The sequence below is a fragment of the Panthera onca genome, chromosome B4 (genome assembly GCF_046562875.1).
Source record: "Panthera onca isolate mPanOnc1 chromosome B4, mPanOnc1 haplotype 2, whole genome shotgun sequence".
Taxonomy (NCBI): domain Eukaryota; kingdom Metazoa; phylum Chordata; class Mammalia; order Carnivora; family Felidae; genus Panthera; species Panthera onca.
In genome coordinates, this window is record NC_138345.1 from 70,683,230 (window position 1) to 70,705,472 (window position 22,243).

General features: G+C 35.1%; 1 protein-coding gene and 1 long non-coding RNA gene across 6 annotated transcripts in view; one reads left to right on the forward strand and one right to left on the reverse strand.

The window, feature by feature from the left end:
* The window catches only part of LOC145715617 (uncharacterized), a 37,884-nt gene extending 20,922 nt beyond the window's left edge, over positions 1-16,962 (forward strand). The window contains exon 2 of the long non-coding RNA XR_014137949.1: positions 16,731-16,962. This is a non-coding gene — a long non-coding RNA (uncharacterized LOC145715617). The remainder of the gene's footprint in view (positions 1-16,730) is intronic.
* Positions 801-22,243, reverse strand: part of PUS7L (pseudouridine synthase 7 like) — a 39,373-nt gene continuing 17,930 nt past the window's right edge. For all 5 annotated transcript variants that reach the window (XM_060657884.2, XM_060657888.2, XM_060657885.2 and 2 more), the window contains 6 exons: positions 20,199-20,391; positions 17,445-17,543; positions 14,750-14,831; positions 13,329-13,609; positions 9,612-9,665; positions 801-8,574 (listed from right to left, as the gene is read on the reverse strand). In XM_060657884.2, coding sequence (XP_060513867.1) covers positions 8,248-8,574; positions 9,612-9,665; positions 13,329-13,609; positions 14,750-14,831; positions 17,445-17,543; positions 20,199-20,391 — 1,036 coding nt within the window. In that variant the 3' untranslated portion in view covers positions 801-8,247. The remainder of the gene's footprint in view (positions 8,575-9,611; positions 9,666-13,328; positions 13,610-14,749; positions 14,832-17,444; positions 17,544-20,198; positions 20,392-22,243) is intronic.

The following is a 22,243-nucleotide window of genomic DNA, read 5'->3' on the forward strand; positions in this document are numbered from 1 at the left end:
AGTACTTACTTGCAAACTTTCTCAGTTATTTTAATATATTCCATCAATTCTCTGGAGGCTTAGCTATCACTCCAGTCATTTCTTGAGAATAATCTTTCCCTGGACGCTTGTAAGATTCTTCTTTTTATTATTGATGTTCTGCATATTCACTATGATGTATCTGAATGTGGGCTTCTTTTTACTTACACTGCTTGGGATTCACTGGACTTCTTAAATCCTTATTTTAGTGTCTTACTAGTCTCAGAAAATTCCCAGCTGTTATCTATTAAAATGTTGCCTCTACCTTATTCCTTCTCCTTTCCTTCAGATTCCAATTAAATGATCTGAAATCTCCTCTGTCCTCCATGTCTCACCTCTGTATTTTTTTAATCTCACATTTGCTCCATTCTGGATTTCTTCTGAACTATTTTTTAGTTTACTAGTTTGCTTTTCAATTTTGTGTGATGTTATTAAACTCATATAATGAGTTTTAAGTTTTGATTATTAAAGTTTTCACTTCTAGAAAGTCTATTGGTCCTTTTTCAAATATGCTTGTTTTGTTAGTTTTTATTTAAAGTATTTCTTTTTAATTAATTTCCACACCCAATGTGGGGCTCGAACTCACAACCCTGAGATCAAGAGCCACATGCTCTACAGACTGAAACAGTCAGGCGCCCCTATGCTAAATTGTTTTAGCTTCTTGTTTTCTGTACATTTTTAAGCTTGTCTCTTACTCTTTTAAAAAGAGTAAACATGACATCTGTATCTAGAATTATGAAGTCTTGCAGGTCTATTTTGCAGGTCTAGAATTATGAAGTCTTGCAGGTCTATATATTATCTTTTGTTTCTGCAGGCTCTCAATTAAGATGCCTTGCTTTTTTCTGTGATGTTCATGTATTTGAACATTTACTCAAAACCTAGGATAAGGTGACTTCAAAAGAACACCTGTGTTGGCTTCTATGACCTGACTGGAGAGTCACTGTCATTTAATTTCAAACCAAGTTGATGGTTTAAGGGTCTCTGGATTCTATTAGAAAAGGTTCCAGTTTTCAGCTCTGGCTCCATGTTTTATCTTTCTCAAGTTTCTTAATTGCACTCAATCTCCAAGTCCTCATCCACAAAACAAAGATAACAACAGTACTTATTCTACAGGTATGTTCTAGTAAGTTGTAAAATGCTTAGCACATAGTGCTCAGTGATTAACAGCTATTATCGTTATGTCACTTAAAGTGAGTCTTCTCCCAATTTGCCTCAATATCATAAAGTTTTAGAAATATACAAGTCAATAAGAGATAGGCACGAATTAACTATCCACTAGTTAAGCACAGTGGAGAACGGAGACACGTTGCATCACCATGGGCCTTGAAACTAAAGAGCTAAGTTAAACTCTCTTTGCCACTTAGAGTAAACTACCCAACCTCTTCAAGCTCTAGACACTTCATTTGTGAAATGAAGAATAGTTATACCCTTGAGAGCTTTTTCTGAGCAGTAAATGAAATTCTACAATGCATTTAATATTTAAATAAAAGGTAGACATTTTCTACGTAGTAATGACAAAGATGAAATTATTAAAATGATTTTGGCAATTCTATAAAAGTGGAAAAGCAATCTAATGAGACCTAATTCTACTAAATTTTCTGTGAGGGTAAAAAAACTATTTTAGAACTTTCCTGAAATTATATATATCACAATATATATATTTGCCAAATAAATTTACTAAAGTATATTTGTGATATTCATTCAGGATTTTTAACCTATTATGTTATAACACCGATGGGTCCCTGAGGTACAGAGATGAATGCCTTTGAATAATTAATAGATAGAGGAGTCAGATATTTAATCAAATTAGTATGAGTAATGAGATAGTACAGACATATACAAGTGTTATGACAACACAGATTTAATAGACAAGATATTTAAACTAAGCAAGAAGAGACACTGTCAACAGAAATGGGAGGCTGAGATGCATAACATAGAAAATATTACTATTTGGTAAAGAGCAAACAGCGAAAACAAAAAGTATGTTGGAGCGTCTGGGTGGCTCAGTTGGTTAAGCATCCGACTCTTGATTTTGGCTCAGGTCATGATCTCACACTTTGTGGGTTTGAGCCCAGCATCTGGCTCTGCAATGACAACATGGAGCCTGCTTCGGATTCTGTGTCTCCCTCTCTCTCTCTGCCCTTCCCTGCTTGTGCTGCCCCCCCCCTCTCTCTCTCTCTCTCTCTCTCTCTCTCAAAAATAAATAAATAAACTCAAAAACAAACAAACAAAAAAGATGTTTTATGGAACAGGTGGAAGACGAGACTTGAAAGACAATTTAAAGCCATACTGTGCAGGTATATATATGCTATGTTTAGGGATTTGGACTTTTATAACATAGATACTGGGAAGCCACTGAAATGCTAAATGGCCACAACACAATGACAGGATCAGATTTCTACATTTACAAGGGTACAGGATGGACTGGTTAGAATAAAGAAGAGAGGCAGCCAGCTAGAAAAATATCACAATAATCAAAACTAGAGACAAGACGTATAAGAAAAACACAATCATCAAATGCTTCACTATGATATTAAAATTTCTCTTTCAATGCCTTGGGAGAATGCTCTTTGAATTCAGAATAACTGCTTCTCAATTTTTCTAAAATCACTTCTAAATAGGTAAAGTGCATTGTTGTTATTCACATATCATAAAAAATTTATTAGATTTACCTTAAGATATTTATTGAAAAAATGCAACGTAAATGAATTTTCTTTTGAAAATCAGGTGCAAAAGAAATCCATTTACTAAACCCTAAAAAACGTATAAAGGTTGTTTGTTTGTTTTTTATAGAAATAGCCTTCATCTTCTTTTTTTTTTTAAAAAGAACACTAGTCCTTTATGACTAGGGGTGGGGGTGGAAACAATAATCAGCTAAGATTAAAACACTATTGTAATGAAAAGTTCAGAATCTTGACCTAACTAGTCTAAGAGAATGTCACTAAGACTCATCAGAAAAGGGTGACTTGGAATAAAAGCATAAAGAATTGAATCCCTAACCCTCTCCACTCCCCACTCCCATCCTGCTGCTTGAACGTGCTCAGTAAAGGAGTGACCAGTTCTTTGATCTCTTCTCTTTAAAAACAACTAAATAGCTCTTGTTTTGACTCCGTAATTAAATTTCTTCCTTGTAACAGGGATTTCATTTCTATATTGGTGACCGAGTTGGGTTTTAAGGAAACTGATAATGAAAAAGACATTTTAATATATCTTCTATTTTATAATATTTTCCAGTATATCTAAATTTAAATAATTTCATGGATGTCCTGACTTCTTTCCATGAGTAAAATTTTCTTTAATCAGACAGGGTCTATGTACACAGGCCGAGTAAATTAGCTCCCGCCTCACAGCGCCTGAGAAAATGAATTGCTTAAGAAGATTAGAGTCATTTTCTTTACTTAAAGATATTCCTGACAACCCACACTGAAATTACACAAGATTAACTCCATTAACACCATTTCCCATTCTTTAAAGTAGTAGCTTTCCAGAAAGCAGCATTTAGACTGAATAGTTCAAAGCATATTTTAAGAAGAGATCTCAAAATGCTTAGAAATGCTAATATAAGTATCATGTAAGGATTCAGAATGAGGTGCTGAGAGGTCAAGTAACATATTATTGGCCGTATAGTGAGCCATACGTGAAATGGAAAGACACTGCTTGTTTTTTTCCTTGCCATTTAGTCCACATATTCTTTTTGCAGATGACATTTCAAATCAAATATCTTAAAGGATATAACACTGTTAATCCCTCAAAGGCACAGATATTATCTGACTTATTTTGTCTTTCCCCATAGTATTTTACAGAGTGCCTTTAACTTAGGGACACTCAAATATCTGTTGGTTATTATGTCAGGCATTTGGCATTGCTTGGTAGCCTATCAAAAATAGGTAAAGCAGAAGGGCTTAGGAAAAATAGACTAAATACCATAAGACATCAAGCTATCTCTAAGAACCTTTCTGAATCTGAAAGCAAAATCCATATCACAGGCACTAAACTTTAAACTATTTATATTAACTGTCATTAGTGCCATTAAAACACATAATGCATATTTCTCTCTGGCAGTATTTTGGCATAAGCCACCAGAAGAACCATTCTGAAAATAATGCAACTATAGTCCATCAATTCTCTTACCTTACCTTCTCTAAACTGTACGTATTCGTCAAGGTTTTTAACTGTAAAATTAATATACAAATACATTCTTATTTAAAAACCCAAACACTTCAGAGGTAAATAGAGAAAAAAATGAAAAGTCCTATTTTCCTTACTCCAGCATCTTCCTGCAGCCTCTTCTCCTATCCCTATGTTATGTTAAAACTCTGTACTGTTAACCTGGGGCTTCACTTTCTTTTTGGTCTCCTAAGGTAGTTCCCAGGTGGGAAATATTGAAAACACTGACCTAGATAATTCTTAAATATCTTAATTTGAATGAATTGCTGAATTCCCAGATTTAGAAAGTGTTTTTCGCTTACAAAAAAATAAGTAAATCTAAAAGTGTGCTGAATTATACTTACTTTATGCAAAGACAGAGTCAGATCAGATCTCAAGGGGGAAGTCATTAACCAATCTACCGTAAAACTTTCATCGGCACGGTAATGTAACATTAACTATCATAACACTAGCTGGCACTGAGAATTTACTAGATGCTAGACACTGTCGTTAGTGTTTCAGAAGATTTTCTAAAAAAAGCAGCAACTCTCTCACCATGCTTTTTCAACAATACTACTATTGTGCCAGGTACCATCTAAAATAACCTCCTATATGACCTATGATAATTTTGTCTATCATTGTGATATGAGTCCCAAAGTATTCTGGAAAATAACCCAAAGTGATTTGGGAACTTCCTGAAGGATCTGCTTTACTTTTATTTTAGTCTCAGAATCTCAAAAGAAATCTTGTTTCTCTCAAGACATGCTCCAGTACGTCTATTAAACAGGAGCAAGTAATACTGAATCGGTGGAAATGAAAGTCATTACCAAAAAAACGTGTTTTCAGAAGGCAAATATTAGGTAGATAAAAACAGTACTGATCCATGAAGCATAATCAAGTTTAACCACACACTATCTTGTTTGACCTTAACTAGGTCAGTAAACCACTCAGATATATTCCCATTTCTTTTTTTAATTGTTTGTTTTAGTTTATTCTATTTTTTGAGACAGAGAGCAGGGGAGGGGCAGAGAGAGAAGGAGAGCGAGAATCCCAAGCAGGCTCGACACTGTCAGTGCAGAGCCTGATGTGGGGCTCGAACTCATGAACCATGAGATCATGACCTGAGCCAAAGTTGGATGCTTAACCGACTGAACCACTCAGGCGCCCCTATTCCCATCTTTAAAATCAGGGAAAATACCACCTACCTGTAGGTTGGGTCTATGGATTAAAATGAGAAAAGCGAATGTGCTGGCACAACAAACCCTCAATAAAGGTTACTTGAATCAAAAGCTGCATACGACTTGCAGTTCAGGGTAAGCCACAAAAACCTCAATTTGTTTCACCTCAGTAATCCTGATGCACTATTGCTCAGTTTCAAGAGCAACCTAGAAAATTAAAACTAATTCAAAGATTATTCTTCTGAAGGCCTGAAATGCTCAGGAGAACTGCAAAAACCTAGGTGACTGGTCAGCATATGGTCCAAAGTACATTCGAGGCCTTAAATGGAAAAAAAAATTCACATGTCAAATATTACAGGCATATAAAATAATTTTCTACATGAACAGTATCTGAATACATTTTATCGTGACTTGAAATAAGTTCAGTGATTCTTTCTTTACATATGGCCAAAGTATTAAATAAATAAATAAAATAAATAAAGAAGATATCTAAAATTATAGTGCCATCTACAGGCAAAGAAAATAATATCAATGATGGCACATCTTAATGCTTTCATATCTTCTAATTGCAATTCAACATATAAGACACCTAGAGTGTCACAATTTGCATAATTCATTTTCTGATTACATTTGTGGGATATAATTTATCATTAGATGAAACATTTTTTCTAAATTTTTTACTACTTAATATAGCATTTTATTTTCAATAAATATTAAAATGATAAAGGTAATTTTTAAAAAAACCAATGATAGGAGCGCCTGGGTGGCTCAGTCGGTTGAGCATCTGGCTCTTGATTTCAGCTCAGGTCATGATCCCAACGTCGTGGGATCAAGCTCTGTTTGTGTGGAGCCCGCTTAGAATGCTCTCTCTCTCTCCCTCTGCCCCTCTCCCTTGTTCCCACTCTTTCTAAAATAAAATTTTTAAAAATTAATGAATTAAAAAAAAAATGGTACTACAACCTCCAATTTTTGTGTTCTGAGATCTGTTTATTATTAAAATATATAATGACAACAGCACCTGGGTGGCTCTGTCGGTTAGGCATCCAACTTCAGCTCAGGTTGTGACCTCATGGTTCATGAGTTCAAACCCCACATCCGGCTTTGCGCTGACAGCACGGAGTCTGCTTGGGATTCTCTCTCTCTGCCCCTCACCCACTCTCTCAAAATAAATAAACTTTAAAAAAAAAATACTGAAAACACACCCTGTTTAAAAAGATAATATATGTAATGACAAAAAAGACAGTTATTTTCATGTTTTTCTCTTCCTTTCCAAACTTGAATCTGTGGATACTTATTTAACAATAACTAAGTGCCAGGTATTTTTCCAAGGTGCTTTACATATGTGAACTTGGTATGGACTCACTTTACATATATGAACATATATGAATTCACAATAATCCTATGAGGGAGGTACACTACCATTCTCGTTTTATAGATGTTGAAACCAAAGCACACAAAGCTTAAACAACTTGTCCAAGGCCACATGCTACCTGGCAGAGCCAAGGTTCAAACTGGGGGAGTTTGTCCCCACTAACTGTGCTTTTAGTTGCTATGCTAAAGTGCCTCTCTTTGAAAGAGCTGCATTCAGTGTTTATACTGCATTTGTAATGTCTATCTTCTGGTTTTGAGGGGCAACATTTTTTTCACATATGTAAAACCTTTATCATCATTTAAAATAATTTTTAATAACTACATGTTTTGCCATCAAGTTGATACATCTCATTTTATTTTGTTATCTAATGCTGGACTTTCAAACTATAATTTCTTTCACTCTGTATAAAAATGTTATAATGAGCAGGTTTTGTGTTGCATGTAACTTTTTTCCTTCTTTTGAATTTAATTTCCTTATGCTACTATACCCAAAATAGTTTCACTGACTTAAGTATATAAAAGTGCCAAATACTGACATACAATGCTCTATACTGCTTTTTAAATGTCACCATATTATACTACCAGCAATGAAAGGATGCTAGACCTTCGAAACCAATATATACCACCACCACCCCAAATTTAACTGATATATATAAGTGGTTAAGGATGGTTTACGACGTGGGATAGTTAAATATTTCAATTTTCAAATAGGCAAAATGTTTTCTTCCTCTAGCAACATAAAAGGTGGAGACAATTCTATTACTTGTTGCTTATGAGGTTGTGCTGTCCTGATTCTTTAGTAAGTCTCAAAAAGAGTCAACAAGATACTCAAAGTGACTTGTAAGTGTCAGAGCTGGAGTCTGAGCCCAGATCTGTCTGACTCTAAAATTTTTTTTTGATGACAGAGAAAAGAATCACAGAAAGCCAAGAGGGTCAATGTATATCGAGATAAGGAAATTGTATGAAAAATTTATTTCAATCTTCACCGAAGATTATTTATCTCATAAAGAGGTAAATTACCCCGGGGTAGCTACCATAATAGAAATTATATTTCCCTAATGTATTATTCTGATAAATGATTTCAAAAATGGAGAATGACAATAATAATTAACAAAATGCTTCATTTACCTTTCTCTCTAACCATACGCTTTCATTAAAATCTAGTTTCATCTACATTCTAAGCAAGTAGAGGATATCAACATTACTCCAAACATGTTTTTTTTACATGTTACCTTGCAGTATTATATGCTCTGAATAGTCCAGAAAGATTGTAAACTTTATAGCACAGAATAAAGGTCACTGAAACATTAGATCATAGAAAGAACATAAGCTTTGCAGTCTTAAATTCAAACGCTGCCACTTACTAGCTCTATGTCCTCTGGAACATCAGCAGCAAATTCCTAGTTCCTCAGGATGTTTTGTAGTTACAGGAGATAACAATTATAAAGCTCCTGGTAAATGGTAGATGCTCCAGAAATTTTAGCTCCCTCTCTTCTAAAGAATGACAGATATGATTAGATCAAGGCTAATGGTTCTAAAAGTCATGCTTCATTATCTCCCTCAGACAGACCGTAGCATAACATGAAGCATCAAGATCAAAAGAGATCAAAAGAGATAAAGTTGCTTCATCAATGTGGGAACCTTCCATTTTGACATCAGTATCACGTTCTTCCTTTAGTTGGTATGAGACATTGTGGGGACATTTCAATATCTGTCTATAGCATCCTGGAACATTCAGTTTCAGAGTAGGTACTTTAAACCTACATGTCTGTAGTCCATCTCTGCTAAGTATTTCCTGGTACCACTGCCCTACTTTGTTCTTCGGGTATTGAATATTGTATCCAAGCACTGGAAGAACCACCTGTGTAGAAGGGAAAAAATACAGATGAAACAGCCTTCAGAAAAATACATGATCATTGTAACACTGAGATTTGGTATATGAAATAATCCTTGAGATATGATCATTATGTCTCAGGATATAAACATCACAATCGGCCTAAAACATGCTACTGACCACCACACTACTTTGATTATTTTAAATGCTGCCAGGCAGAGAGCTAACTAAAATCAAGAAGGGTTCACAATAACCAAGGTAACCAACTCAAGTCAGATACTACTAGACAAACTATTGTTAATGCAGAAGAGAGGAAACAAGAAGTTCTGGTACATTTAATTAGCCGACAAAGACTTAACCTCAACGTAGTCATTCAATCCTAAAAGCGTATTGCTTCTATAACACAAAGATGAATCCCTACTGTTCAATAATATAACTGGTATTTTGGCTGATGATGTTATATTCTTCTTACTTATTTAAAAACATGAAAGCGAACCACTAGCAGCATATACAGCTGCTTATGCCTTTTGTAAGGCTCTCCTCCTTTGCAGGTGATTTCTAGACATTTTTCTTGAACTACTGGTACCAAACGGTTAGTCAGAAAAAGGAACAAGGTAAAAAATTCAAATGCACACAACATGAATGGATTTCAAATTAATTATACTAATTGAAAGAAGCTAGACACAAAAGGCCATATACTATAAGATTCTATTTGACATTCTTTCAAAGGCAAAACTATAGGGACAGAAAATGGACAAGCTCCTGCCAGGGACTAGGGGTACGGGTTGACTAAAAAGGGGCACAGGGAAATTTTAGGGGGAGATGAAAATGTTACTTTATCTTGATTTCTGTGGTGGTCATTAAGCCTGTATGTGTTTATCGAAACTCTTAGAATTGGAAACTGAGAAGAGTGAATTTTATTGTATATAATTGCACCTGAATTAAAAAGTGGTTAAAAAAAAAGGAAGGTAGAGAAGAAAACTAATCAACATTTTGTCTTTTGGACACAATATCTCAATATCTACATTTAGACCAAAGTGATGCCAATTCTTAAGCAAAGTTACCTGATGTATTGCATATGTGTTAGCTGATTCCTCTTCTTCAGTTACTAGATGAACCTATTTTTTAAAAACATGACAAAAATATGGATGATTCATTCCCTCAATTTTCCCTTGTTATGTATAATTCGACTCCCATGCTGAATATACATGTACCCAAACAAGAGTATGTTCACAATTTGTTTCTAGACTGCATAAAAATTAGAACACTTCCTGCTTTAACCAAGTCAAATTGGAACACGTAGAGAATGGAAGTAGCTTAACACTCTGAGGTGATGATTTCACCTTATCACCAACTTTTCCTGACTTACAAAGTTGTTACACTGAATCAAAACTCCCCTCTCTGAAACCACCACACCCTCCGCCACCTCTGTCCCCAACAAATATCATAATACTCTCCGAGAAGTGGTGTTTCTCAAAACGTGTTTCACAGAACAGTAATAGGAGGCAGGGGAAAAAAAAGAGGTATGTGGTAAGTCTGAGAAATGCTGCTATAGGACACTACAGAATAGGTCATTCTGATTTCTCTAACATATGAAACTCAGGTATAAAGGCAGCTGTCATCACTAAACAAGGATGAACAGGACCCCCACCTTCCAAAGCATTCATCACATAATGTAGTGTCCAGATCCCCTCTAACTCTGCTGGCTTTCCCTTCAAGTCTGCCTACTCTAATCAATAGATTAGATGCTTCCCTTTTCTGTTTTTCATTTTGGGTTTGTATGTTTGCTTATTGGTAAGTTTTTTAATTGCTGCACTCAAAAATGGATATAAAACTCTAGATGTGATCTGACCAAATCCATGGGATGAGGGTCTCTCCTGCATCATCATTTCCAGCTTTTTGTCTTTCACAAACTCATAAGCCTATGAAAATACCAGAAAATGTGGTCAAGTACAGAAGACCATGTTTTGTGTTTGGAGAACTCCCTCCAGATTGATATCAATCAATTTTTTGATTAACAAACATACTTTTGGTGTATGGTTACTCCCCAACTATGAATTCACCTAATTTTTTAATTAATTCACCTAACACATTTCTCTATCTTGTTCACAAAAAATTATAAGAAAATCTACCTTGTGACTTGAAATAAAGGTATACCTGTACCTGTCTAGTAATCCTATCAAGAAGGGAATCACAATAGTGTCCTATAGTTTCCTACAATTTTTAACTGTAGATGCACAACATGATATGCCCCATATACCATTTATTAGAAACTTGATTGTCTTTTTCTTTTCATATGTTACCATTTTGGATCTGTAAGTCTCGCTTTTTCTTTTCTTAGTACATACTAATAGAGTATAAATGATTGGTCTTACAATATATAAAGACTTTTAGTTTTTTGCTAATAGAAGGAAACTTAGCAAGACATGAGGAAGAAAATGTTCTCCTTTCTCTTACAGCTCCAAAAGAAAAGCAGATACACTTCTGATCCTGCAACTCTCCTTGCAAAATGTTACGTTGAACAAAGTCTTATAAGACATGTATTTCAGAGATTATTACCATATCTTGTCAAAGTAACCTTTAATATCTGAAAATCTGAATTAGTAACGGCTAACTTACTAAATAATGCGTAGCACAGGTAATATTTAAAAGAACATGTTTCCTGGAATATGAGAAAAAAACATGATTTTTCAGTATTTATAAAAAGGAGATCACTGATAGCTCTTCTTCCACTCACATGAGGTAAAGCCTATAATGCTGTATTTCTTTTTACACAGTTTCAGATGTTGTCTCAGTTAAATGACCATTCTTAGTGATTTATGCTCCCAGTAATCCCTTTCTTGACTAAATATTTATAAGCCACCCACCCATTCAATGAAACAGTGAAGCAGACATCTGTTGCTCTGGCTTATTCAGCCTTTACTCTCTCTTTTCCAGTAGTAGCACCCTCATTACCAGGTCGCAAATGTGATTTTTATGGGGTGGCTCCAGGAAGGATCCTTTGGAACACAGGCTTAGCCAATGACATACTCCAGGCCACAATAATTGGTTTGGGCCTGGATATGGGACCCAAGCCTGGTCACTCCTAGCCAGAGAGACCTAATCCCATGGCTTTTATTCCATGGGGGAAAAAAGTCCTCTTCTCTACAAGGTGGTTTTTTGTTTGTTTGTTTTTGTTTGTTTTTGCAGTCACATTAATCTGGGTTTTTGTTTGTTTTTTTAATATAATTTATTGTCAAGTTAGCTAACATACAGAGTATACAGTGTACTCTTGGCTTTGGGAGTAGATTCCCATGATTCATCACTCACACACAAGAGATAAGCTTAGAGATGCTCATGACCATCTTGCCACTAAAAGAATGAGCCAGACTCAGAATGGCTCTAACATAGGAAAGCAGAGCTGAAAGATGAAGAAAAGAAGATAGAGATTATTTAAGAGACCGCTTCATCTGGATAGAGCTGCGCCTGAATCAGCACCTTGGTTATGAAGGCCAATGAATTCCTGTCTGCTTTGCCTTAAGTTAGTTTGAGGTAGATCTCCATTACTTAAAACAAAAACAAAAACAAAACAAACAAAAACCTTAATTCATACATCCAGACTGTGCCATTAATTTAGATAAAGTTTCCTTTACATAGAGTTCAGAGTCTATCTTTCTATTTTTCTTCCTTTTTGAACAACTGGCCCATGTTCTCTCTAGATGCAGACACCTTTTCTATATTCCATGATTTCTCTGCTAGGGACCAATTCAGGCTAGGGTCTTTTTAATTCTGCTACCTATGTCACTTAATCTGTCTCCTCTCCAATCTGGGTCTCGATTTTCATTTCTACAAAATGGGAGTTAAGAAAGAGAGTCTCTAAAACCCTTTTCTCATCTAGAACTCAATGATTTTATGATGTTATATATGAAATTACTACTCAAAATACCTTCACTAACTTTTATAACGTATTTCTGAGACTAACTTGAGATAATGTTATTTTTGCATTTTAATTTATTCTTTGCATTATATATAAAATAAATTTCTTTACTTGATTTATATAATTCAGTTTCATTATTTTAACTGTTCAAGCCCAAGATAAAAATACTAGTTGGACAGAGAAGAAATTGAAAGAGAAACTTTCCATTATAAAAATTTTATAAAATTTATATTAAAATTTTTATAATTTATAAAAAAAGCAAGTTGTAAATGGCAATTATATAAAATCACATTTATATAAAATACATCCAAACATTATACACCCTATATACCATCATTATAAAAACTGTATTTTTTCCTTTTCATATTTTAAGTTCTGAGCTCCTAAGCCCTGCCTTTGCTTTTATTCATGTTAGCTAATATAATAAAAATACACTTTTCTATAGATATTTATGTGAAAGCATAGAAAAAGGTCTAGAAGAACATATATGAAAAAAACAGAGGTTGATTTCCTGGACACACAATAAGAGTGGTGGCAAGATGACAGCTTTGTATATAAAGTTTCAATTTTTCACTTTTAATGGCACTATTTTGTGCATTACTTCTGTAATTTTTTTAATGTGTTCTTTAAAGGAAGGTTTACTACGTTTGTACCTTTTACTTAATACCAGTGACTATTTTTATCTTTCTGTTTACAGATAGGTGTTAAGCCTCAGTTAACAGCATAGAAGCAGAAGATAAGCAAATAAATACAAGCCAAAAAAATAAAATGTGTGTTTAGTGCTAAATGATTTCTAAAAACAAGCTTCTCTAATATTCCGAGTGTAGTAACAACTCTTTGAAAACTTTGATGAAAGGATACTTACTTTATTATTTGGGAAATGTTCATCGTCAACATCTTCACCCAAACAGACCAAATCACCCTCTACTACTCTTGACCCATAGGTTCCAAGTCTGTAGGATACTGCCTCATTCCAAATTTTACTGCTATATGCATGAACGTAGAATATGCGCATAGAATGGGGAAAAGAGAACCACGCCTGGATACAACCCTCCTCCGTCATGCCAAAGCGATGCAGTGACTCCAACAATGCTCTCTCTCGAACTTTGAATTCAGGCATCAATGAAAGTGTGCCTTTAGCATCCTCTGAAATAAAGAGAAAATCAGTGAGTCAACTACTTTCCTTTAAAGGCCAGTTATAAGTACCTTTATTATGCCCTCTAAATGAGAGGCAATGAACTGTGTCATCTTATAAACCTGAATATGAAGATGATGCTTATTACCAACTATAAACCTAGCTATACCTGAAGAGTTTGTTTGTTTAATAAAGATCATTAGTCATATAGTCCATTCTCCATTCATTTTCCCTGCTTTAAAAAAAACAGCAAAAAGCACATTAGTAATACCTACTTCAGAATGGAGATAAACTAACTGGAAATTATTCAGAGGACCTCTTTTAAAAAAGGCATGAAATAAACCTGTGAGCCTATAGATTTTTAAAGAGCTATTATGAACACTTATATAGAATATTTGGAATAAGAAAGGTTGGATCCTTCATGTGTGCTAACAGGCCTTCCTAATGGGGTGCTTTTTAAAATTAAATTGATGGACTCTACAGCAAAGAGGCTTATTCAGGTAGGAATCCTCATTTTAGTAAATGTGACACATGTTGCTCATGCACACTGAACTGTATGAATCATTGCCGTAAGGACATTATGTTCTCTGGACTCTAAATAATACAAACACATATGTCATTTCGAGAGTGAAACTCCATGTAGATTGACTCTAGAACCCATACTCATAACCACTTTTCTTTAGTGCTTCTCATTAAACATTCTGCATTATAAACCATCACATTGGGCTAAAGTGTCAAAATTGACAGGGCTGAATGGAGACTAAGCCCAAATCAATGCACAAAGTATTGGATACAACAAATAATACTTTTATGTAGTTGGTTTTTCAGTCTCCCCGAGTTGTAGCATATACTTCCATCAGTACCAGTTTAGAATTTGGAATTCTTATCTCCTCTGAGGGTACAGACCAAGAAAATCTAAGAAGCTATTTCTCCCCTTACTCCTACCCCCAAGCAAGAGTTAAAACAGACAAGAGTTCTGGATATTTGGCCCAAACTAAAGTGTCTTGGGCATGTAATAAAATTATTAAATATATAACATACTATAATCTATTTCCTATCACATTTATGTTGCAATGAATGCCCACCTAATGACATACATTTATATTATAGATTTGCATGACTATGTATGGGGTAAAGAAACTTTTAAATACCAGTTTGAAGAAAATATTTCTTTGCTCTGTTTACAGGATCATCCAAGTCTTCTGGTGTAAGAAATAATTTTACAGCCTCCACCTTTAAAAATCAAGCAAGCAAACATAGTAAATGAAAATGACAAATTACTTTTTTAAAAAATGTTTATTTATTTTTGAGAGAGAAAGCATGACAGGGAAGGGCAGAGAGAGGGAGAGAGAGAGAATCACAAACAGGCTCCATGCTGTCAGCACAGAATCGGATGCTGGGCTCAAACTCAAATTGCGAGATCATGACCTGAGCCAAAATCAAGAGTCAGATGCTTAATTGACTGAGCCACCCAGGTGGTCGCAAATCACGTTTTTAAAAAAGATGCAAATTCTCTAGCATCATAAAAAAAAAAAAAAAAAATAGGCACTTAACCAATGATATTTGGTGCTGCAATTTTATCTTCAAGCTTTCAAAAATTAAACAGTGTTAAATTGGTAAATAAATCTGTACCAAGCAACTTTACACACAGGTTTAAATTCTGAACTGGGGCAGCCGGGTGGCTCAGTTGGTTGAACATCTGACTTCGGCTCAGGTCATGATCATGCAGTTCGTGGGTTTGAGCCCCATGTCAGGCTCTATGCTGACATCTCAGAGCCTGGAGCCTGCTTTGGATTCTGTGTCTCCCTCTCTCTCTACTCCTCTCCCATTCATGCTCTGTCTCTCAAAAATAAATAAAAGTTAAAAAAAATTAAAACAAAATATTCTCAACTGGAAAAAGTGGCTGCCATCACTTCCATATTCTACTTCTGTCATTCCTTATCTCTATCACTGAGTTACGACTGCATGTATGAACTAATGACATAAAACTCAGACCTGACGAACATAGACAACAAAAACAGGGGAGGTAATAAGCATAGGAAAATGGTGAACCACTAATTTCATTCCAGTTCTCAAGTTTTGGAATGCTTTGGTCTTTAAAATAATTGCCAAGGGGCGCCTAGGTGGCTCAGTTGGTTAACCTGCCGACTTCGGCTCAGGTCATGATCTCACAGTCCGTGAGTTCAAGCCCCGCATTGGGCTCTGTGCTGACAGCTCAGAGCCTGGAGCCTGTTTCAGATTCTGTGTCTCCCTCTCTCTGACCCTCCCTCGTTCATGCTCTGTCTCTCTCTGTCTCAAAAATAAATAAACATTAAAAAAAAAATTAAAAAAAAATTTGCCAAAATCTTTTTTTTATTGCCAATATTAATATTTTCTTTTGAAAACTAAATAGATTAAAAGACGTTCCTTTTTTTTAATGCTATCTATGAGGTCCTGTATATTATTATTATTATTATTATTATTATCATTATTATTATACTGTCTCCAGCATGGTGATTCATAAGTATATGTTTTAGAGTAGGAAAGGATCTTAAAATAGATCATTCAACCTAAAATCCCAGTCTTATTTTACAGTATTCATTCATCCATTCAAACAAATATATGTTAAGAAGCTAATTCATTCAAATAAATATTACTAAGCATCTGTGATGTGCTAGGCACTATGCAGAGTACCAGGGATGGAATGTTGAGCAAGAGAGACATAGTGTTTGTTTACTGGAAAAGATTAAATAAACATTAACAGTAAAATATAATAAAACCTAAGATGGGAAATCCAAGAGGCTTTGAAGTCACAAGATAAGAATAATTCAATTTTTCTTGGGAATGGGATGAGAATTTAAATTGAGATGCAAAGAATATAAAGGTTGGAGAGAAAATGTTTCCAAGGAAAGAAAATATGGCTTTCTAGCATGGGGCCAGCCTCGAGGTTGGCCCCTGCTGATCTCCATTCCCTGGTACTCATGCCTCGTGCAGTCCTCTTCTGTACTTACCAGGGTGGATCTGCGTGCCCAGTGAGTAAAACAGAGCAAAAGTGACGATGTCACTTCTAAGATTACATTATAAAAGACACTTCAATTTATGTTGTGGTCTCTCTCTCTCATTCATTTGTGCTCCTGAACTCCTCTCTCATAGGGAAGTCATGCCATGAGTAGTCCCATGATGGGAAACTAATGCTTCCTGCCAAAAGCAGAGTGTGCTTGGAAGGAGATCCTCTGTGCCTCGTCAAGTCATCAAAGACTATAACCCTGGCTGACAGTGTGACTTCACACCATGAGACACCCTGATGCTGCAACACCCAGCTCGGCTGCTCCCAGATGCCTGACCCTCAGAGACAGTGAGATAATAAATGCTCGTCATTATAGACCATGCAGTTTGCGAGTAGTTTGTTTGTTACACAGCAACAATTGACAGCTAAAGCTCTTGCAAAGTTAAAAAAAAAATGAGAAGCACAGAATATGAAGTTTAAAAGAGGGGACAGCTTTTGTTTAAATGCTATAAGAAATGTGAATTTTGCATCATTGGATGCCATATTTCTGGAATTATAGGGTGGTACGTTTCCTCCAAATCCTCCATTCACTTCATTAAGAATTTGGTGAGTGCTCATCAATTCTCTGTTAAGTCTCAAGTATTAAACACAGGGACATCACATACAATTTCACTTTATTACAGTGTGATACTAAGACTACAATAGCTGCTCATAAATGTTCAATAATGTAGCATTATGGTGTATGTATGTGTGTACATATGCATTCATATGCTGGGTTAACAAAGCAAAAAGGGCTGGGTTACGTAGTAAGTATAACTGACAAAACAAATCAGAGCAGAGTGTTTTTTTTTAATCCATACCATTTCACTCTTCAGCAAAGCCAATCCAATCTGGTCAGTGTGAACTTTCCTTCCCATCCCAAATCTCTGCGGTCCATAGTAATTTACAAACCCTTTATTCTACGAATACAAGAAAATCAATCATTAAAAGCATATTATTATGTGAACACTGGGTGTTGTATGTAAGCGATAAACCACGGGAATCTACCCTCAAAACCAAGAGCGCACTGTATACAATGTTAGCCAATTTGACAATAAATTATATTAAAAAAAATTAAAAACTAAAATTAAAAAAAAAAAGCATATTGTTATGGACTGCATGCCTGTATATCCCCCAAAATTCATACGTTGAAATCCTAACCTCCAATGTGATGGTATTTGGAGGTGGGGATGCTGGGAGGTAATCAGAGCTCTCATGAATGGGATTAGTGCCCTTCTAAGAAAAGACCTTGGAGCTAGCTCACTCTATTTCCACCATGTGAGAATACAACACGAAGACAAGGCTGGCACCCTGATCTCAGGCTTCCAGCCTCCAGCATGATACAAAATATATTTCTGTGATTTAAAAGTCACCCAGTCTATGGGTCTTTGTCATAGGCCCAAAGTGACTACAACAAATTAATAGAATTATTGTGTCAGATATCTAATCAAGTTTCCTCTTCATATTTATTTTAATAAAAGAATACTGTAATCAGCAATATACACATGGGAACCAAATGGTCTGAGATATGCTATACAATTAAAGAAAAGAAAGAAGAAAAACAAACAATTAAAAGTTAGAAAATAAGGCCAGCAAAAAAAGCCTTAAAAAATAGGTCAGCTCTCCATTCATATTACTGAAGGGTATTCTAGGATGCAGGACTTCCAATGCTAAAATTGGGGAAGTTCTGGGAAAACTGGGATGAACTGGTTACTGGGTGTGATCTTTGCTCTAAAGCTCTTTCTGATTCTGAGATGCTCCTGTTGTCTGGAGATGCTGGGAATAAGCAATACATTTACTTCAAACCCAGCAAGTCTTAGTTCCTTTATACAGAACAATTCATTTTTTAATTATCTCAGTTTCTAAAGACCTGAGTCAAGAGAATGACATGGCATCACTTCCCCAAGAACAGAAAATTGTAAATTACTCTGCAACCTTAAAGACAATAGTCAGTGGTTAAACATGCTCTCACAAGGAAAACATCAGGGCCCAGATGGTTTCTTGAAAGATAAGAGTCTTCCACACTCACTTTATGAGAGGAGATCATATTTATTCATTCAGCAATTATGACTTCAAATTTGGAAAAATAATATCAAATAATATCCTAGAATGACCAGAAGAGTTTTAAATACCCCTTCAAATTACTTAGGGCTGGATATAACAAAAGGTTTCTAGTGGTCAAAGTTATAACCGTCTAAAACAAAACTTCAAAGACTTCTTATTTTCAGAACTAAAGGAAAGTTGGCTAAAGCTAAAACCATTTCTAATGGGGATTTTATAACTAGCAGTTGTGTATCCAAAAGTTCCAAATGAAAGACAGGCAATAAATGCTATCAGACTTCAGAGAAATTTTCTCCCCTTTTTAAGGGATATTATTTTAGTAGCAGTTTTTCAGGACAGAGAAAAGAATTTTAGATACAGAAGTAAGGGAAAAACAACCATATAAGGGGTATACAATCAAAGAGTGTCTATGCACAGGTAAATGTGCTGAATTTTAAAAATCTTTATTAGAAGTCATTTTCCTGACTATAAGGCATAATAACTGATTAAAAACCTGGCTTTTTGTTTGTTTGCTTTTCTTTGGAGAGGAATAAAACTGTGTAAAAAGGTCTTTGTGGTCAGAATCTTATATCAATGTTTCTCAATGTTAGCTGTAGAGTAAAATCAGCTAGGGAGTTTTTAAAAAATATTAATAAACTAAGCTGCATTCCCAAATGTTCTTATTGAATTGGTTTGGGGGTAGAGATTGACTACTGAGATTGCGTACAAGCATCCCAGATTGAGGATTACTGGTCTAGATCAGAACTTGTCAAACTACTAATGGCCTATAAGTCAAATGTGGCCCTACACCTATTTTTGTAAATAAAGTTTTATTGGAACACAACCATGCTCATTCATTTATGTATTGTCTATGGCTGCTTCCACACAATGGCAGTATAGTGGCTGCAAAAGAGACCATATGCCTAGCCCTCAACAGAGAAAGTTTGCTTACCATACTCTAGATGATCAGACTGAAGGCTATGGTATGTTTAGATGCCTGGCAAATGTCACTTATATGTTTATGTTAAATAGCTTTTTATTGCAAGACATAATAAAATGTATGTGATTTACTACATTGAAAAAAATCATAATTAGACTAAAAAGAAAAAGATTGTATATAATTCTGATAAGTAATGTAACTATTTACCAAAGATTTCTGAAAAAAATTACTGAACAAATTTCCAAAAAAAAATAATCCTTTTGCCTGAAATACTACTCTATATGGCATGTGCTAAACATACAAATAACAACAAAAAAACCTACCTCTATTCTTATATAGATAGCTTCCCCCTCCCCACACACTCTGGATAATACTATATGTTACATTTTTAAAAATCACATTAAAGCTGTTTTTTAATACAAAAATATACTACCAAGAAAATTAAAAATAAGCCAAATGTCCCTGTCATTTTTTAAATAATTACATATACACATTTAAAAAAAGGTACAAAAGAAAAAGTTTTTCTTCCTGCCTCAGTGTAAAGAGGACTATAAACATTTTCCTATAACATTATTTTAAAATTGAGTTTTCTTACCTTAACATTTTCTATTGCCTCTAAAATTCTGTCTTTCAGGTTTGCAGAGTCATTTATCTGGTTTTTTAAATTTCTGATGACAATATCAAAGTGATTTCCTTTGAGCTGACCAAGTCTAAGGGAATCATCTATAGATCGAATATTAAACACATTCATTCTTTTCTTTTCAATTTCTTTTTCAATATTTTTCAACCTATAAACGATAAATCATATAGACTCAGTTAAATCTTACATTTAAAAATTAGCGTAAGTTTAAATGACAGTTGCCAGACAACCACTTACACCAGAACACCTAAAAATTCAAAAGTTAATGTTATTTCAACGAATGTGCACTAAAAAACCCATTATTATAGGATCATATTAACAGAGTTGTTTTATGACCAGAAACACATACTCCTAATGCTATCACTTTACCTGTGCCTTCTGACTTCTCCTTAATTTAACTGGTAAAAACCTCTTAACTGTTCTAGTCTTCCTGTCCTCAGACTTTGTTCCTTTCCTCCTCAGTCCCTCTTCCTCCAACATTACTAAGAAAAACCAGTAGCACCAGAGGATTTTACTAAAATTCTGCTCTGAACACTTTTTCTTTAATATTTATTTATTTTTGAGAGTGGGGGAGGGGCAGAGAGAGAGGGAGACACAGAATCCAAAGCAGGCTCCAGGTTCTGAGCTGTCCGCACAGAGCCCGATGTGGGGCTCAAACTCATGAACCATGAGACCACGAACTGAGCAGAAATCGGATCTTCAAACAAATGAGCCACCCAGGCGCCCCTGCTCTGAACATTTTCTTACTCAAACTTTCAATTCTTCCCCAAATCTAAAGAATAGATTCCAATTATTAGCATACCTTTAAAGACTCTGTAAGAAAGCATTTTCTTTACATTCATATTTTCTGTCATACTTATAGGAACTATCTGTTTTATCAGGTAGGTAGTTAACTTACTGCTCGTCCAAATACATCTTCAAGTTTTTTTCATCTGCTAAAATCTTACTATTACTTGAAGGGTAATTAAAATCCTATACCCATTAGCCAAATCAAAGGGCTCTCTCCTCCTAGGAATTAATAATATTTTGTCTTTAGTAGTTGAAAACCAGTTTCTAACATCTAAATATCTTTGAAAGCTAAAGTCTTTCTCTCTTACTATACTGTACTTTAAAAAAAATTTTTTTTTAATGTTTATTTATTTTTGAGAGAGAGAGAGACAGAGCATGGGTCAGGGAGGGACAGAAAGAGGGAAACAGAACTTGAAGCAAGCTCCAGGCTGCTGAATCACTATGCTGTGTATCTGACACTAATGTAATATTTTGTGTCAAGTATACTAAAAAAAAAAAAAAAAAAAAAAGAAAAGAAAAGAAAAAAAAGAGGTTACTGTGGCTATTCTGAGTAGTGGAATTATTAGTGACTTTTAACTTCATTCTTACATTCTTCTATTTTCTGAATCTACTGTAATAAATATGTATTTATTTTACAATTACAAAAAATATTTTTAAAATTTGAGAAAGCTGAAAGGAGGTTAATTTGAATACTCTTCATTTAATGAGGATTTATTTTATTTTATTTATTTATTTATTTATTTATTTATTTTTTAACGTTTATTTATTTTTGAGACAGACAGAGACAGAGCATGAATGGGGGTGGGTCAGAGAGAGGGAGACACAGAATCCGAAACAGGCTCCAGGCTCTGAGCTGTCAGCACAGAGCCCGACTCGGGGCTCAAACTCACAGACCGTGAGATTGTGACCTGAGCCCAAGTCGGACGCTCAACCGACTGAGCCACCCAGGCGCCCTGAGGATTTATTTTAAATGTAAGGAACCATGGGGGCGCCTGGGTGGCTCAGTCGGTTGAGCGACCGACTTCAGCTCAGGTCACGATCTCACAGTCCGTGGGTTCGAGCCCCGCGTCGGGCTCTGGGCTGACAGCTCAGAGCCTGGAGCCTGCTTCGGATTCTGTGTCTCCCTCTCTCTCTGCCCCTCCCCCGTTCATGCTCTGTCTCTCTCTGTCTCAAAAATAAATAAATGTTAAAAAAAAAAAAAAATTTTTAAA